Source organism: Vanessa atalanta, chromosome 2 (assembly GCF_905147765.1).
Source record: "Vanessa atalanta chromosome 2, ilVanAtal1.2, whole genome shotgun sequence".
Lineage (NCBI taxonomy): Eukaryota > Metazoa > Arthropoda > Insecta > Lepidoptera > Nymphalidae > Vanessa > Vanessa atalanta.
In genome coordinates, this window is record NC_061872.1 from 8,903,145 (window position 1) to 8,923,875 (window position 20,731).

The 20,731-nt window shown below is 32.1% G+C and overlaps 1 protein-coding gene across 2 annotated transcripts in view; it reads left to right on the top strand.

Moving 5' to 3' along the window:
- The first annotated feature begins 4,053 nt into the window (after positions 1–4,053).
- LOC125075009 (protein sickie) overlaps positions 4,054–20,731 on the top strand; it is a 213,036-nt gene continuing 196,358 nt past the window's right edge. For both annotated transcript variants that reach the window (XM_047686553.1, XM_047686560.1), the window contains exon 1: positions 4,054–5,367. In XM_047686553.1, coding sequence (XP_047542509.1) covers positions 4,054–5,367 — 1,314 coding nt within the window. The remainder of the gene's footprint in view (positions 5,368–20,731) is intronic.

Below are 20,731 nucleotides of genomic sequence, written 5' to 3' on the forward strand. Positions count from 1 at the left end.
TCTCCTACTTATAATTAGGGAAAGGGAGAGAAGTATAATTTTGTAACCAGTACTGCATCTACGTGAGGGACGTTTCATATACACGGACTTGATGTTCATTTATATAAATTAAATTTCTTTGTAACACTACTATTTGTTTGAAAAGTGTGCTTTTTATATCTATTATATAACAAAGAATAATTTTATAAAATGTAAAACGAAATTCTTTCCATGAAATATGAAACGTCCTCGAAGGCTGTACCTTTAAGGGTGTACTGTGAATGGGTCGCAGGGCGCCTTTAAATCACTTAAGTAGGCAAGTAGCTTAGAAAGCCTGTTTTTGCTTACCAGAGCCCTGAGTTGGAGATAAGATTACTTTATCTTTATCTTACACAGATATAATAAGAAATAAACTTCTAATATTATTTAATTTTTAGAATACAGTAATGTCATATATATTTATAATTATTTATTCATAATGTCGAAATAAATATTGTATCTATATCATCTAGGATATTATATCTAGGATATGATACTCCTAAAGACAGACTTGCAAAAAAAAACCACGCGACCAATAGACACTGGCAATGTAAGAAGTGAAAACTATTCCTTAAATTGTTAATACACAGCAGGATGTTAAGTGCTTAGTCCCTTGTACTTAAAACTATACTGATTCATTTATTATTTAAACTAAAATAAGAAAATACAAACGATTAATTGTCCAAGCTTATCTAGACAGGCTTGTATAATCGTAGTAATATATACCTACGTTCACCCTCTGCTATTATTATTACATCATTTTCTAACCTGGTCTAAAATATATGATTAATTTTTTAAACAAACTTATTTAGTGCACTAAAAATATCTACATATACTGCTAACAGTGCTAAAATTGTATGCATTTTAGTTCAATAACTCTTATAAAATAAAGTCATAATCGACACACACTTATTAATACATAAAATAATATAAAACTGTATCTTCAAATCAAAATAAATTTTCAATCAATCAATCAATCAATTGAATATTCAATCAAAATATTCTTTATTCAAGTAGGCTCATAAAAGCACTTTTGAATCGTCATGGTATAGTGTTAAACTAAATGTAGAGCAGATTCAACCGAGAGGCACATCAGTAGTTACTCTTTTCCACAATTTTAATTACAGAGCATGTCAGTTAAGTACAATTATTTTTTTATATATCCTGCCTTGAAATCGATACATACTAAGACCACGCTTTTATCTTTAATATAATCTTGTATTGAGTAGTATGCCTTATTTATCAATATATTTTTTGACATATACTTTTCATTTTTTAATTACTTAAGTTAATGTATTATGTCTTTTCAGAAACAAATTTATAGAGATTCTTCAACAGTTATTCAATAAGAGTTCATTTTATCGGAGTACCCTCTTATAAATACCGAAGGTTCGAATTCTATTCTATATGCAGACGGCATGAAGTCCTTAGTTCATGACTCAAGGATCTGAACGCAGTTCAATCGTAAATTTTACCCTCGAGGTGTACAGTTAGCAAGAAAATTGAATTCAAAATACTTTACCTAATTTAATTCAACTATTCTTACATATATTATTAACCGCTTAAAAAGCGAACGTAGAGTTTTAATAATACTTTTAACTAACGATTTATTTTCGTATACATGCATATATTTAAATTCTATTGTTATATAAAAATTAATTCGGAAGTGTCATATATTGGGCTGGAATGTAATATAGGGGGTTAACATTTTGTTTATATAAAAAAAATATATTGTAATGCATTTCGTATTATAAAATATATTAAAGGCTTTATGTCGCGCCTGTACTCGAAAGAGAACAAAAGTAAATAGAATTTAGTTCTAATTCAACTGTAATTGTATAGTACTCGTATTCAAAGACGTTTTTAACAATTTTTCTTTTCAAAAACAACATATTTGCTGTTAGTAACTAGTTTTGGCTATTTGTAAGCCTGTCTGGGTACTACCTACCCAACTCATATTCTACCACTTAATAGCAATATTTAGTATTGTTGTGTGCCAGTGTGAAGACTAAGTGTAACCATTAACTACAGCACAATGGCAACTATAGATCTTCGAAATTGTAAACGCCACTAAATTCAGTATTCAATAATGGTAAGCTTAAACAGAATAAAATGTTTGATACGTGTTGTCTTCATTCAAGTAAAACGCAAGTTAAGTCACGCTCGCAGTCGGTGAAGTTATTTATTGCTCGTACTTTTCGGGTAATTAGGTTACCTTGCGGGGACACTCGGGACTAATTTGTCAAAATCTCTCAGTAACTTCGTCAGAACTACGCTCTCACTGTTTATTAGCTTCCTGCTACTAATGAAAAGCGAGTGAAACTGTCCACTTAAATGCTTATCTTGACTAATATTATGAATGCGAAAATTAGTTTATTTAATTGTTCGTCCGTTACGCTTTTAAGTTTTAACTGCTTTAAATTTTGAATACAATTTAATTGACAAAAGGTACTTAAAAACTAAATACTTACACAGCGAAGTCGCGTGCAGAAACTATGTATATGTATAAGGAAACATAAAAATACGCCTAATGTATTTTATTAATTTTCTTGAAGCAACTTTTGTATTGAAGTATGCGATAAACTTCATTAGATGTCACTTAATAAAAACTATAAAATAAAGTTTAAAAAATAACCACATATCCGATGGTTGGCCTAACGCGTCTTCCACCCTTATTTCAATACGCGGTTTGATAGACACGTGTAGGTTACGTCACGATTTTCGCCCACATCGCCGAGCACATAATGAATTATAAACACAAATTATGCACCTGAAAACTTGCAGAGGTGGTGTTAATACCCTTCACTCAAATGGAACCACATCACACACCACAATTAATTTAAATGATTCACCACATACTTACTTCCTATTATTATGTATTATATAATTGTATTAGATGTAAAAGCCATGAAAAATTTTAAATAAAACTTCTACGAATACAGCGTTGTATCGGCATTATTAGATCTTAAACCATATTTTTTTTATAATCTTATTGGAATGTAAATATAAAATATATTCGACGTTTTTGTATCCTATATATGTATGTATCCATATAATTCCAATGCAACGAAATGTTTAGTTCGGTATTTGAACCCAACATATGTAAGATACTGTAATGCAAAACAGCCTTCCGGTCTTGCCGCTGTCTAGGAATTGTGTTTTGAATCGAAATTCAAAACGTTACTTGAATGTTTTAGTAAATATATTGTGAACAGAAGTGTAATAGAAGAAAATGATTCACTTCCTGTGACGCTTATCAGTCAAACTAAGAGTAGGCAAATTAATCAAAATTATACATAATCGTTAAACTAGAGAACAGAAGTACATTAGGATTTTAACATCGTTTTCTGCTTTGAGTTAATAAAGCAACTTCTTTCAAATTTGTAATATGAGTAATAGTCCTTCTTCATATAGAGATTGCCTATGTTAGTGGATAATTGTAAGCACCGTTAGCTTTAAGATTGAAAATGGACGAAACTTTTTGATTGGATTGGATCTTTTGCAATATACTGTTTTGAATTGCCATCTGGCAGGGAAAGATAAGATACGATTTTTGATCGAAAAGCGATCAAGATGTACTATGTACATGACATAGTACATCTTGATCGCTTTTTTAATTATAAAGATGTTTTTGAATAGTTAAATCAACACGAATCAAGTTACATCTCGCTATGGCTGTAGTTACATCAGCTAGGCTTAGATTCTCTTGTTTTATGATAGTTTTCAATTCGATATGCGTATAAATGTTGTCATTGGAGATTGGGTTAATTTTTAAAAAAAAAAGTTAACACTTAACAGAATAGCAAATACACAGAGGCGTGTATGTCCCATGTGGCGTTTACGTCAAGTTCGTAATTAGATAACAATCGTGTCCGGCGGCGTGTTCGTGTTCGATCCACTAATGACCACGGTGTAGTTAAGCCGCTATCTCTTTCCAATCAACAACTCGCTCACTGTTCACTGTTCCAACATTATAACAGAACCACAGATGATTAAAACTAATATCAAATCATACAATAATGTAAACGGCTAATAATGACTAGCCCGAGACGTTCTAAAAAAAGTGGCCCATGTGTAATCCAACACTTGGATTGGGATTCCCCCTCAGCTGCAACTGGGACGGTCAAACGGAGGAGATCGTCTTGTCCGGAAAATTCTTCAAAGAAACATCTATTAAAAGATGAGGGAATATTCGAAGTTCAAACGCCATCGGATTCTGGTAGTGGCACGTCAAGGAGTCTTGATGAGACTGACAAGTCAGATTCCCTTCTGGAGGTAGAGGAAAGGATATCGTGTATTATAAATGAAAATAGATCTTCTCAAAGCAATTCCGAATCAAGTGATGTAGATATAATTATTGATAGTTTATTGGAAAATCCCGTCGAAGAAGAATTGTTTGCTCAGAGTGATTTATCTAAATGTGATCGTAGTAAAACTTTTATAAAGCCACAAGATGGTTTATTAGATAGGCATTTTTTACAATCGGTAGAGACAATACAAAAGACTAAAGAGAAGAGAGTAAAAACTCCATTGCCTATTAAGAAGCTCAATAAGTCTTTAGATATTGTTAAAAATACCAAGGCAACAAATGTAAATAGATTAAATGATAAATCAAGTGTTCTTCCTGTATATAAGAGCACTGTTCGCGATAGTGATGTAGAACTAAGTGGTAATCAAAAGAAAAAAACTTCAAAATTAAAGTTACCATTTTCTCCAGTAAAAGCAATGGATAAACCAAAGTTCTTTCACAATAAAACCACTTCACAAGAACCCAAGCCTTCACCATTGTTGTCGTCTCCGGTTAGAAGAACAATATCCAACGAGTACGTTCGATTGAAATTTGGCAACGACACAGTTGTGAGACGTACTATAGATGGGAAATCAATACAGAAAATCACTCCGAAAATTCAATCAATTATACCCGAAAGTCCAATTGATAACGAGGATCCGTTTTTGAATTTAAGTCCCAATAAAAAGTATACGGTTACCGTCAATAATAAAGTAAGGTGCGATAAGGACAATTATGTAATATTCGACCCAAACACTGGCTTTAAACCAGAGGAGACACCTAAACAATCACGAGCACCTTCAAAAACTGGTGAAAAATCAAGGATTCCCTTAAAATCTCCTAGTGGTGAAAAGGCTTTAGTAACACGGAAATCAGTGAATGTTAGTGACACAGACAGTGGTATTTTGTCCCCTAATTCTCCTGGTGAGACAAGTGAAAAAGTGCCTACGTATTATGTGAACGCTGCAGTTTTTAGTGAAACAGCCAAGAAATCTACCTCAGACTTGGACATCAAAATTCTTGATCCTGTAGTCGCGAAAAAGGCAACTGAACAAATAAGGGTGAGTGTCTAGAATTATTTTTTATGGTTAAAATATTTGTGGACATATAGGTGAGGATTATATTACAATTATTGAGAATATTTTGTTTTGACTTTTTAATAATAACTTAATAATTGAGTCTACAAATTAATAAGGTGTCTTTGGTAATACGATTATACCAGTCATATTTTAACGAATTCTAGCTATAAATAGCGATAAAAAATCACGCATAATACGCGAACTAGTAGCGACATCTATATATAACACATGATCAGTAACGCCATCTAGGTGCAAGTGGATAAAGAACATTTTATTTTATGAAATGATGATTTTAATATTTTCACTATCAATTATATGTTTATGTTTTTTTAATAATTATCTAATACAATAATTAATATATTTACCGAAGCATATAGGGCAAGGGCAAACTAAAGCAAAATATATTATAATAGCGCCATCTAGTAAAATTTATATTTTTGAAATAAATTTGTCTGTAGTTCTGCTACTCGACGCTAGATGGCGTTAAGCAATAATGTGCTCACAATGCGTTATAAGATCCTTTACAAATTCCCCTTCGTTTGCTGAGCTTCCCGACTCATAGTTTCATATATCACTCTACACCGGTCCATTATTTGGGAGCAATCGTGCAGTTAATTTCCAAATGGGTCCATTTAACGCAAATAACGAACTGAAGGCGCGTACTTCACTCACTTTTTAATGATCGCATTTGCGTTTATGCAAGCAATTACTGTTTAACTGAAAATATTTTTTCGTTCCATTTGACTTTACAATATGACGAATTCATGCTGTTTTTATGGTATTTAATAAAGTGTTTTCTTCCCCTGCTGGAATAAATGTTAATTAGTAATAAGTTATAAAAATTACTATTATTTGACATTGTTTTGTTGAATGGTGACTTTCAGTTGTATCAAATCGTTTCTTTGTTACGATATAATTTATTATGGTACTTAACGAGGAAGACTCACTATTGAATGGTTCTATAGTCATTAGACAGCTATATCAATGGACTACGTTAGCCATATACGTAATAGATTGTCTGGAAATGAGAAATGAATTAAAAATAACAAAAAGTTATGTTTTTTAATAAAAATATATTTGGAAGGTTTTGTAATACTAACTGGTGAATAATTTATATGTTATACGACATTTTTTTACGTAATGTGATTTTTCATAAGCTAAAATAATATAATGGCTAGAACAATGTGATTTTACACCGAAGGCTGTGGGATCAAACCCTGGCAAATAGGTCAGATATTTTATAACGTTCTCACACATGTATATTTAAAAAAAAAACTAAAGATAAAACAACCTCTCTATGGCTGCAAACAATAATACATATATAATAATAATCAAAAATAAAAATCGACCCTGCTCTTTTTCATTTTGTCATTTCACGGCTATATCTAAATCAAAAGAAACTTTAAAGAAAATAATTTGTGTTTATTTTTAATTTTAAAATAGTAACATTACATTAATTTTTCTATTTATATATCAAATATAGATTATTATTATTAAATGTTCCACCTTCATGTTTTAATTGTGTTATTTTCGAGGAATTCCCGACATAATAAAATATTACGCAAGGAATATCGATAAATACTTAACCGATAACATGTGACATGTAATAAAAGGAAGGGAAGATTCTTGTATTGTCTTCCATCCCACAGTAATGTTCGTACCGCTTTATTGTTAAGCTATCAGAGTTAGTGTATCTGAATGAACTGACATACTGAAATATTTATTATGTGACGTGCGATCGCCACGCAAATTACATTCGCTGCAAGACGATGAGAATCTACTGTCTGATTACTGAGGATTCGCGCAACGAATACGTGATTTATACGTGGTTCTCGGGAAAATGCAATAAAGTTCAACATCCACTCAAAATATCTTATAACGTGTCATATAGCTTTGATAAAATAGCTTAAAGTTAGTAATATGACCTAGTGGTTAGAACGCGTGCATCTTAACCGATGATTTCGGGTTCAAACCTAGGCAGGCATCACTGAATTTGCATGTGCTTAATTTGTGTTTATAATTCATCTCGTGCTCGGCGGTGAAGGAAAACATCGTGAGGAAACCTGCATGTGTCTAATTTCAACGAAATTCTGCCACATGTGTATTCCACCAACCCGCATGATGGAGCAGCGTGATGGAATATGCTCCAAACCTTCTCCTCAAAGGGAGAGGAGGCCTTAGCCCAGCAGTCGGAAATTTACAGGCTGCTAATTTAGTAATATTACGTAATATTAACTTACTTTTTATAAATAATATTTGTGTATAAATAAATGAGTAATATTTTTTTAAACATAACATAAAATAATTTTGCTTGATTTTATGTGATATTTAAAACTATTAAGGTAATTCCAAGATTCTACAGATTGTTGATAATAACTAACTATACATAAGATATAGACTAAGATAATAATTAACTAATTAAATATTTTAACTGAATGAAGATCGCAGATTAAAATCGGAACATTGAGTTTTCATTTTCTTAATACGCGTTGTTTGAGATTCTTATAGACTAAAGACACCTCGGATCAGATCGGCTATGAGATCGTTTTGACGTATCCCAATCCATTCGTGCGGTGCTCCGCATGTATGCGGCAGACCTTTCATCAGGGCATGGTTAGGGCTGCTCTCAATACTGAATTCCTGGGTTGCGTAGAAGGTGTGGACCAATGACCTGAAAAAGTTGGCAGGACCTAGATCAAAGCGGAAGGCAGAAAATAGGGAGCATTGGCGCCACTCGACACGTAGAAAGCGATTGGTTGGATGATCATATCTCACTTCTTTTAAAAAAAAACTATAATCTGAATCTTTAAATGTTACCTTCTATGAACAGCCCCAAATTATCTAAATCGTTACAATAACGTAAAATATTCGATTTACACATATAAAAGTAGAAGAAGACGGTTCCAACACGTCGTCATGAATCGGATGCATCGAAACAATATCAAGAAATATAGAATTTATCATTTTATTAATAAATAAATGTAACTATCTCAATATAAATGAAATTTAAACTTATTGACATTTAAAACGAATCCGTTCCACAAGTAGTGTAAGCGCCGGGAGCAAACACTCGACACGCCGAGCTTAGGAGGACCTCTTAAGGACCCTCGTACTAACGCGTAAAGGCTTTCACTCAGAAGTGAGTGATGAAATGTTTCATTTCCACGTGAGATACAAATGTTACAGTGTTTGAATGAACATTTGAAGTTCATACGGGAGCGTTTAAGAGCAAAATGCACGTAGCGCCTGCATGAAATAAATTTAATATTAAAATCGAACTATCAAGGCAACCCAAAGCGAAAATTGTAAGAAGTATTTAATATATCTCAGTCACCGTGTTTACGGGTTGAGATAATGATATTTGCATTTTTCACAAACATAAATCTTCGGCTTAAGTTATGCCTCTCTGTATATTAAACTATTAACATACTTACAAGAATCGGGACTCTTTTTACTGTAATTAAAAACTTAAGATAATCAGCAACAAGTCAAGTAAATAATGCCAGTGAACGAGTTATCCTTACCGTATAATCCTTTACTATTGTTCAAATATTATTTTGCAAAACCTAAACGCATAAACTAACTATTGTTTGAAAATATGTCTAAATTCGATACGGTACGTTCATATAAACTACATAACACATTACTGATTATATTGTTAAACTGTATATAACATAGCTGTTGATATATGAAGCAGGTTTAATATTAATGCTGTTAAACAATCCCTTCAAAGATCTTGAGTCCAAGGAGAACCTTTCGAGAGCTCTTTACATTTAGGGGAATCGGCTACACGACCGATGGAAAACGAGGTTTTAGGACAAATTTATTGAATTAATGCCACTTTGAAGTAAGAAAACGATGTCTTAACGTGCTCCCTAGCTTTCGATATTGCTTTTACAATGCTTTAATAATTAATTATTACAATTTATTATTTACAAAATATACAAGTACAATTTCTGTTCCAGGAAAGTTCGATAATATTTATCATATATTATTTATATACATATAAGCAAAACCGTCGGCAGACGTTCCCTGTAATTTATGATATACTTAAACCTCTCCGAAAGACACTGCATGTTCTGGTATAAGGTTTATGTATCTTGGTTTAGTGTATTATTTAATATATTCTATTTTTTCAGTGAGGTAATACAGTACAACTCCAATTAACGGAGACAATGAAGTAAAAGATACTGATAAATAAATGAGATACTGATAGATAAATGAGATACTGATAGATAAATGAAAGAGAACATACTTATATATAAAGCTCTTTATTTAAGATATTGCGTTAAAATTATTGTCGCATTTATTAAATAATTATTACATTTCGTATTTTTGCCATTCTCCTTTGGTTTTCTTCGAGTCGATTGAACTGCTTGCTGCTCAAATTAGTCAAGTAAGGTTCGTGTCGCGGGAGGCGCAGAGACGCACCGGCAATTCGAATAACACGAACGCTACCTAATAACAATTTGTTTATTTATTTATTTAAAAATGTACGTTAACAATATACATATTTTACATTAAATAAGAAAAACATTGAATTCGTAATATTTACTTATATATATATTTTATGTATATGAATTAAAAATGTATACAACAATAATTTTTACTAATATTAATAAAGTTTGTCTATAACTAGTTAAAGTGTAAGTTATATTTTTGATTGTTGATTAGTTGATTGTTGATAGATTGACGTGATTTATGAGGTTTTTTTTCTAAAAGCGCAATGTAATATGTCGATGCCAGGTATTAATTTCAATATTTCAGTATGTTAAGAATATAGTGTCTGCTATCACCTTATACGTGAAGTGAGTCATTATTTGCATATTATAATATAATATTTAAATAAAAAATTCGTTGAAAAGCGTATAATTTAATGTAATTATTACCAGTATTTTAGTAAAACAGGGGGTTAGTAAAAGTTAGATACCCAGCGCTGTTGTTACGCCGCTCACGCGCGGGGAGTGTAACCCAATTACTGGCTGCAGACTTGTTACTGATTGAGACGAGGGAATTAAAACGAATAATTCTTACTCCAGTATGAACTAAAACTTTATTACTGAAACACATTTTATGCGTTTTTTTCGAAGCTCGGAATAATATTACGATTAATACAGCAGTTAAATGTCAAGTTGCATTAGTTAAAATAATAACTAAGTCTGACCAACTTAAACTCTCTAAGTTAGTTATAACTGATTTAAAAAGTATTAATTACAAAAAAATATTAAGATAAAAATTAATAAAATTATGAATGTATTATTTATTTAAAAGTATTAAAAATGTTAATTAATTTTAATGTTCTGTAGATAGATTTTGTTAGCGTTTATTACAAACCTAAATTTAGGTTTTCTAACGCTAGCAAAAATATAATAATTTTATAATTAATTTAATTTCGTATGTAATATTAAATAAAATAACTAAATTCTATATAATTAATATATAAAAAAAAACTTCATTATCTAGAATCGATAATGGATTTTTTTTATAAAGAAAATAATTTCTATTTGCAGACAAAAATATACACTCGCTGTTTTCATGTACCTACGTCATTGTCACATCATCAAGATTGTCTATGAACGCCATTGATATCACAGTAGGTGCACTATATGGAAGTAGTTTCTTATAATTAATTTAAGTTATCATTTTGTAAGTCTGTCGTCACAATTCATTGTAACAGTACAGCATTTGTTCATACCTACATTATCTGACTCATTTAAACTATATTGCACTTTAAGAAAATCGAACGAATTCGAATGCCACACATTTTTCATATGAATAAATTGCTCTTAAATGGGTGAAAGTGAAAAGGCTGTTTTAACAAATACATCAATAGTATAGGTGTATATCAGCAATCCGGTCAGGATGTGTGAGGCAGTTTAACTACCGCCACAAGGAATATATCTTTAATCTTCTTCCTGGACCACAGTACATTTTGTATTGATATAATTTTGAATGGTGAGTGACAGACTTTAATTACAGGCACAACAGGTATAATCTATACTTCTATACTAATATTATAAATGTGAAAGTAACTCTGTCTGTAACACTCATGTGTTAGGCAAAAAAAATAACCTATGTCCTTCCTTGGAGTTCAAGTTTGCTTCATACCAAATTTCATCGAATTCGGGTTATTGGTTTGGTAGTGAAAGAGCGACAGACAGACAGACAGAGTTACTTTCACATTTATATCAGTTGGTTGTCATCAACCAACCCAACGAAAAAATATAAAAATATAAAACGCGAACGAAGTCGCGGGCGAGAACTAGTACTTAATAAAATACTATAAATAAAGGAATAGGTTATATTTCGATAGACAGTTATAGACTGGATAGGAAGATTTCATTTTGCCACTTTTGAAAAAGAGTCACATACTCACCGAGAAACCAAAACAAAAATCTTCAGCAGTAAAGAGTAATTAGCAATTATTTTAGTATCCATTATGTCTGGTGACCCAACTGCTTGTCAGCCTTTGCTAAATAAACAAGAAACGTTACATATTCAAGTGTTGCACTTCGTTTCGACTAAGGAATTACTCGCGCCAAAAGCAGTTTTACTATATAACAAATAAATGAGCAATCAATGCATATTTGTATGAAGATTACGAGTATTACACCCGTGACGTTAAAGCTTCTAATCAGAAACTCATGCTGCGTGGTTAATTTGCTACGCCACTCACGCACCGAACCCGTAACTCGATTACTATTTACGGCCTTGTTACTGATTGAGACAAGGGTATTAAATACTTTGAAGCAAACTTTAAACTTACTCTTGATTTTATAACTTTTATTGTATAGGTGTAATTGGTGGTGTTTATATAATCAAGTAAAGTTATCTCGGGTAAAAAAAACATTATTTTACTGGATACGTAAGTTATTCAAACTATAATTAAAGTTTGCAATATTGAATATAAAACAATGAATAGAATAGGTGTCTCGACTCAAGTTATATAAAAGAACATTCTACCAGTACGCAGCGCCACCCATCGGCTCTAATGTAAACCATCCAAGGACCAAGGACTAAGAACCAAGGACACAAAAACACACAAATTCATCAAAATCCTTTCAACCGTTAAGGCGTTCAGATACACACACATATACAGAAGATTTATAGATAAAATATGTATATGCGAAATGTATTTATATAGTGGAGTTAATGCTGGTTGACTTTCCGGCAGGAGAAATAACATATGTACATATATTATTTGTGTTTAATTAGCATGACTGTATTTTTAGATATTGAAAAAGAGTAACTACTGAGTTTCTAGCTGGTTCATCTCGGTAGAATCTACATTCCGAACCGGTGGTAGCTTTACTTAAAATAGTTTGTTAAACGACGATTCGAAATTGCTTGTAAAAGCCTACTTGAATAAAGTACATTTTGATTTGATTTGATTTCACTATAATTGGCTATTAAAGACGATATTGCAACTATTATAAGTTAGTTGAGTTGAGTGGTAATCTTGAAATGAACGACTAAAATATAATTTTGAGGGTTAAAAGAGAAATCATCCAGAGCGCCGAGAGCATTTGCTTTAACCGAGTTTTGCTACACCGTCCACGAACCCCGAACATAATTTAATCATCGCTAGACTTGTTACCGGTAAAACGGAAAATAAAATTCTGTCTGAAAATCTATAATATTTGAGTTTAAAAAAGACCTGGTGTACGATCTGACGTAAAATTATTTTAGTATATATAAGGATAATAAGTAAGCACGATTGTACTCGATAAAGTCTAGTAGTAGTCCTAATGACTACTTTATTTTTACTGGAAATGTAGATTAATGGTGAAAATAATACAGTTGTGTTATAATCTCTAAGAAACATTTAATAATACCTAATGGCCTTTCATTTTAGAAAACAATATTTGTAAATCGAGTGTCTTTAATTCCAGCTGTTTTTAAATAAATAATTCAAAGTGATGTCAAAAGAATAGGTGTTCAAATTTAAGTTAATTTTTTAAGTCATTTGTTCATTAAAAAAACAAAAACCTTTTTTTATTTATTTATTCCTTTAAAAATATTTTTTTGATAAGTATATTAAAAAACATACATAAATGTTAAAATGCAAAAACATTTATAAATTATTATTTATCAAGGTTGCCATGCCAAAATATATTTAGCAATTTGTGGCTTACGAAATACGGCCAAAGTAATAAAACAATGAAATCGAGTTCGAAATTTTACCGCAAATAATGGATAAGCGATTAATACAATAATTTGTGTCATAATTACAGGTTTTGTGAATAGTTTATCGAAGTCATATCGTTAATTATAGCACATATGTAGATGACGTCAATTTAATTCAATAAATATTAAAACTTGTTTATAAAAAGTAAAAATAAAATTTTTAAAACAATAAACTTACCTGTTTCGCGTTCTCTTAAACGACCATGAAGGAATAAATAATAATTATGGGAAGTTGAATCTGCCAATACTGTAATCCTATTATAAATATTTAAAGTCAACTTATATGTCACCTTCTTAAGTCAACTTGTATACAAGGTATCATGAGTTAATATGTGGAAAGCCGTGATGGTCCAGTGGTCAGTGCACGTCAATCTTAATTGATGTTCGTTGGTTTATGTTCGGGCAATTATATGTACTTACATTTAACTGTGGTAACTTTTGGTAGCTGTAAATTTTATTCGACGCTGTAGGATGACGATTCAAAAGTGCTTTTATTTATTTACTTGAATAAAGGATATGTTGTTTTTTTTTTGATTTTGTACTTAAATTGACTGTGTTTATTATTCATGTTCTTGGGGTTAAAGATAACTTCGAAAGAATTTATTTTGTGTGTGTATGTATAGGATGAAATTCTGCCAGAAGTGAATTTGATGGATGGTATTCTGCCACACCACTATTATGAAGCAGCGTGGTGGAATAAGTATCAGTATTGAACGTTAACAGACTGTTACTTTCTTAGATAAAAATATACATAATAATTATATATACGTACACAGAGATACATCAGAGGACTTCAGCACGTTGAGTTTAAAGTTTATAAAAAGTTCCAAATCCATAAAAATATATTGACAAATTTACCATTTCACTCATTTTATACTCTATGGTTTTATCAAGCTGTCTTCCGGCTAAATCTTGGACCCTAAGAGCCTATTACGCGATTGAGCGAGGGTGCATTCATTTTGTTATTAAAGAGTCCCCTCTATATAAACCTCAACCTGAATATGTTTTGACGTCTTTTCAATATATATATCGTATTTAAAATGAATGAATATTTAAAATAAAATGAATCGTGTATATGAAACTGTTTTATAAAATATTTTTTCATTTTATTTATAGTTCACTAGTTGCTCCGTGCGGTCTCATCGGCGTTAAATCGCGCATACTTAGTAGCGTTGGTGTCTGTAAGCGTTCTCAATAAATGGGCTTTCTGACACAAAAAAATCTACCAACACACGAGTGTTCGTTGATACTAAAGTTAGTGCAGTCAATCAGACAAACATTTTAGATTCATATAATAGTGTTTTATATAGATAGACATAGGTAAGCCAATATCGCCCATAGTCACTGTAAGAAGTTATAACAATTCCTTACATCGCCCACGAACCTTGGAAACTAAGGTGTTATATCCTTTTTGTCTGTTGTTTCACTGATGAAATACAACAACACTAACTATTAGTGTTTGCCGGTAGAATATCGGGCTAGCACAAAACCTTACCACCAAGCGAATAGTATCGATAAAATTACCTAAATCATGTAAGAATATGATCTCAGATGTTTTTAAGTGAAACTATAGTAATATATTTTAATTCTGTGTAATCTTGTTGTTTCTTTTGACATCACCTTAAATGCTTAGTAGTAACATTAATATATCTGACATTTTGGAAAAGGGTAACTACTGAGATCCTTCCGGTTCTTCTTTATAGAATCTACATTCCAAACCGGTGGTAGCCTCACTTAATATATAATAGTTTTGTAAAATGAAGATTCAAAAGTGCTTGTAAAAGCCAAATATTACTTGAATAAAGTATATTTTGATGATGAATAGTTGAAACATTATCTAAATCCTACGCCTACTGTTAGCTACAAGACGTTTACGCGTAGTTATGTCTATTCTTGTAAAAACTAAGGTTTGTAAAATCTAAATTTTCACTTAAATACTCTACGTAGAGAATAGTTGAGTTTTAGTCGAATTGTGCCCGAAGACGTTTCACTGCAAAATATCATGAAATATAAACATTACGTCTGAAATAAATATTTCATTGCTCAGTAAAATAAATCAATGTCAAAGGTGAGAGGAAAAGGCGTTTGATATAGGGTGCTAGTTAATAATGTATTGGGTTTGCTTTGCGTATTTGTGATAGGGGACGATCTCATACTTTATTAATATTTGGAAATGCTCGCTATGTCATATCACTCAAAAAAAAGGTGTTCTTTTAAAAATATCATATTACATTTGCAATCACAAGACCAGCATAGTAGGATTTGAATTTCCGATTAAGCTTACTTGTATGTATGTATATAATATATGTATAGTAGTTAAGCGTCCGAGCTTGACATATAATGTGCCTATAGACTCTGTAGTGGTAGTGGCGGTAAGTGTTGATCTTTATATATATATAGATAATGTACATGTGTGCGTAATTGAACCGATTTCGATTATATAATCGTGTGTATTTGTGTCGGTTCCTGTATGGTTTACATTGAATTGTAGGTGGCGCTGCGGTCTGAGCCGAGATGGCCTAGAGGTAAGAACGCGTGCATCTTAATCGATGATTGCTGGTTCAAAAGCAAGCACCACTGAATTTCCATGTGCTTAATTTGTGTTTATAATTCATCTCGTACTCAGCGGTGAAGGAAAACATCGTGAGGAAACCCGTGTATTCCACCAACCCACTTTGGAGCAGCGTGGTGGAATATGCTCCAAACCTTCTCCTCAAAGGGATAGGAGGCCTTAGCCCACCAGTGGGATGTGTATGTATGTTACAGGCTGTTTATGTATGTTATGTTACAGACAATTAAAAAAAAATGCAGCTGCAAAGGATATCCAATAAAAAATATAAATATTTGTAAGGTTTTTTCAATAATAATTACCAAAACGACTTCAAAATAACGACAATGATATTTTTTATGAAATCGAGAGTATTTAAGTGAAATTGTCTGTAATATAAATAATTAAGCCTCAAGATTCCTGGGTTCGTTTATTTTACATCGTTATTGTACACCAGAGGCGAAGGAAGAGCGCCGTCCTGGTGGATAGAAAGGCGTCTACAGAATCCAGTGCCCAGGCTTGCCTACGAATGGCACAGAATAGGAATGTCTGAAAGGAAGGTGGTGAGATGTGTACAGGACAGCCACACGCATGGTGGTCACGATTTTGTTGTTAATGTTCTTCCTATACATGATATACAAATGCGGCTGAGAAAATCGAATCCTTCCTCAAACATCGATACCGAAAATAATTTATACAATATAGTTAAGTCATAATGCGTCGCTGTTTTCAAACGGATTCACTTTAATTATAGTCGTTGCATTCTTAATTATCGTTACTTGGTGGTAGGGCTTTGTGCTAGCCCGTCTGGGTAGGTACCACCCACTCATCAGATATTCTATCGCTAAACAGCAGTACCTAAAATTGTTGTGTTCCGGTTTGAAAGGTGAGTGAGCCAGTGTAACTACAGGCACAAGGGACATAACATCTTAGTTCCCAAGGTTTGTGGCGCATTGGCGGCGTGAGAAATGGTTAATATTTCTTACAGCGCCATTGTCTATGGGCGGTGGTGACCACTTAACATCAGGTGCCATATTTGCTCGTCCGCCTACCTATATCATAAAAAAATACTGTATAAAATATATTAATTTCCTTCAAACTTTATTTATAGCAAAATAACTATGAATCCAGAATAAACTCTGAAGTTCCGAATTCATCGATCGGCCCACCAAAAAAATATTGGGTTTTGCTGCCAAATTTTCAATAGCAGTTCGACATTTTGGATATTGGCAGAGGCTCATCAATATGTACAAGCCTTAGATTTTTATATGCCGTGTCGAGAAAACTAATGGTAAACTCTTGGTCAGTGAATACATGCACACTAGTAAAGTAGAATGAAGATTCGCGAATGTGTCAAGCGTAGCTCTCACTCACACTACGATATTAAAATTGGTTCGTTTGTTTTAGTTCTTGTGTAGTGTGACATTATATCTAGAGATATAAATAGTCTCAGATACAAACGTAATAGTTTTATTACGATGACAGATGTCATGATTTCCACGTGTGATTCCGGAGAAGGAATAGGAATAGACTTAACGATTGATATATGAAGCCGCACTTCCGGTGTCTGCTGGTTGCTAGATAGTAAAGATTGTATTTCATTCGCCGATTTTCACGATTCAGTATATATTCGTTTTCTTCTAAAAATAAAGCTTGAATTTATAGCTTAAAATATTCATATGCTATGAATATTTTTTGGGGTTCCGTACTCAAAGGGTAAAACGGATCCTAAACTCCGCTGCCCGTCCGTCCGTCTGTCCGTCTGTCATCAGGCTGTATCTCATAAACCGAGATAAACAGTTCAAATTTTCAAATATAATATGAAATGAAGGATGATGTTACTAAAAAACAGAATAAAATAAATATTTAAGGCTACCATACAACAAACGTGATTTTTATATACGATTACGTTTTTAAAAATATTTGAGGTAAAATGAAATTAAAGTGATTAATCAGGTAGAGAATGTCCCCCTTAAGATAGGAAAAGGCTGAGCGTATTAAATACTTCACCACCACTTTGCTCCAGTTTGTATTGGTGAATATTCACGAGGAATATCATAGCTTATACACAAGCACTTTCATCATCTACACTTTTTTTCTCTCTTTAACTCAAATATACACACACACATACACAAACACACACAAACACACCTATATTCCTTAGTAAATTAAAAATCTGTGTGCTTCTGCCTAGTTATCCTATTTATCTGTTTGTATTTGTAAAATATATCTCACTTATTGACACTAGTACATATTTTGTTATTTCATAATAATTAGTTAAATAAATGAAATTTAAATATAGAACAGCGGAGTCGTACTTAGTTCTTAAAGGACTTTAATAAACCTTGTATACTGTAAAGTTAGTTTATAAAATAAATTTATTATTATTCTAGGGCGCAATAACGGCGGCGGTTTTTCTATTTTTAGTGAAATTCAACAGGCTACCTCAAAAAACACATGTGACTACCATTTATTTGTCCTAAGCACGATATTAGGGATTACACACTTCCCGAAACGATCAAAGCAATATAAAACACAGTATTTTATTATTGCAGATCATTCATTTAATATTCAAACAAATTATCAGAGATTCTTATTTTAAATAACGTCGTAAGTAGCTGTGTTCTGATAAATGATTTCGTTTAATTAATTACAGATACAATTTATAAGAAATTATCGATATATATTTTATCCTGTTTTATAATACTAACAAACAGCCCAACCCGGCCTCGCAAGGGTGCAATTTCGTATTATAGAAACGGGACAAGTAATAGTATAAGATGACATTTTTATGTCATACCAGATTTTTTTTTATATATAGAAACTGATATGGTATAAATATTATTTGCATGCAATATTACATGCAAGAATAATGTAGCATTTTATCAATTAAGCAAACGCTATTAATAATATTCACTATTTGAAAATTTTATTGAGTCAAGATAACGAATAAATTCTTAAAGAAATAATTTCTTTAAACAAGTATGATAAACGTTGAAGTACAATATTAAGATAAAACATTTCAATTAAAGCGAACCGACAGTAATTAAGGCTGAATAATAGCTTTGAATACTTCAAGCTTACATAGATTTTAGGGACAGTAGATGTTTATATCCGGTCGGGTTTATTTTCATTGTTTATACAAGTAGCCGTAAATTATTCTCTCCCTTTAATTATGGCTGTCTGAAGAGAGACTGTTAATTCGTTACAATAATAGACTTAAAAAAAAAAAAACATTCTGAAATCAAATAATTTATTAATAAGTTATTCGTAATAAATTGTCTGTGTTGTTTTTAAATCTCAACGTTTAATGCGTAATTTGTTCCAAAATCAAATGTTCATATTTATTTCCTCACCAATCAAAAGGCAATACTCGAATAACAAGCGTTATAGGCGTTAATGATGTAATTTTTCAAATAAATCGCCATGGAATTTATCTAGATCCCTCCTGACGGATGACGGGGGCGATAATTAGTATCATCGTGCTATTCTAGTCGTCGTCCCTTCCGTGCGGCTCATCTAAAATTGGCTCAATCACTCAAATGATGCGTCTCTTTCAGTTTCGAGGACAGTGTGCTTTTCTTGAGTAGTAAGAATTGCTATTTAATGTAGACTACAATAGTATTAGTATAAGAGAAACAAATAAATGTTTGATTTTAGACAGCCATAATTAATTTTGCGCTCCACAGGTACAATATATAAAATAACAGTTATTTAACAACGACATTTTATTAACAATTGTATTACACGAATATATCTAATATAAGTCAAAATTTAAATGTCTTATAACATAGCTTAAATAAGTGTATAAGAAGATTATATTTCTTTTCGATGGTTTCTTTCAATTAGTATATTATCATTAATATTTTCGTACTTTGTCAAATTCTAAGTTCAAAATTTCACCCTTTGAATCTCAACTTTCGACCAATTAGCTCGATCGAATGTCATTCAAGCACACTAAGTAACATTAATATACTTATACATATAGTTATGAAGATCAGGGAAACATATACATACAAATTGCATATACATATGTATTTACATTTTAGGCACACACACACTCAAAGCTACATGTGGGATAAGATTTCGAAGTCGTTTAAATCCTACCATTTCTTTGAGCTTATAAACCACCTTGTGTTGAATATTGCGATAAAAATTTACGATTTGATGAATTAAAACGACACCTGGCTTGTAAACCGGTTTTCGTTATCTCTGACGCGTAACATCTGGACTTTTTGCTTTGTATATGGACACTTGTTTTGTTTAAGGATTGGTTTTTGTTGTTTTGAATAGGTCTTTTTAGACCTTATTTATTGTTTCAGATATTTATATATATATTTTATTGTTGGTTGTCTTTTTTTTTTTTTTTTTTGTATTGTTTGTTCTCGGCGATGGAAGTCGACACGGAGTTATCGTCCGACGCCCTAGTTCGCCGAAAACGGCCATATGGGGGCCTCACTATTTTTAACTCCGATTCTGACACGGAGACGGAGACGAGAATGGCTGCGAAAAGCAAGCCTGCTATTCGCGGCAAAACTGCCAAAGGTCGTGGCAGTGGCCTCGCTCGGGCTAAGGCTGAGCTGAAGGCTAAGACCAATGAGGCTAGAGAGG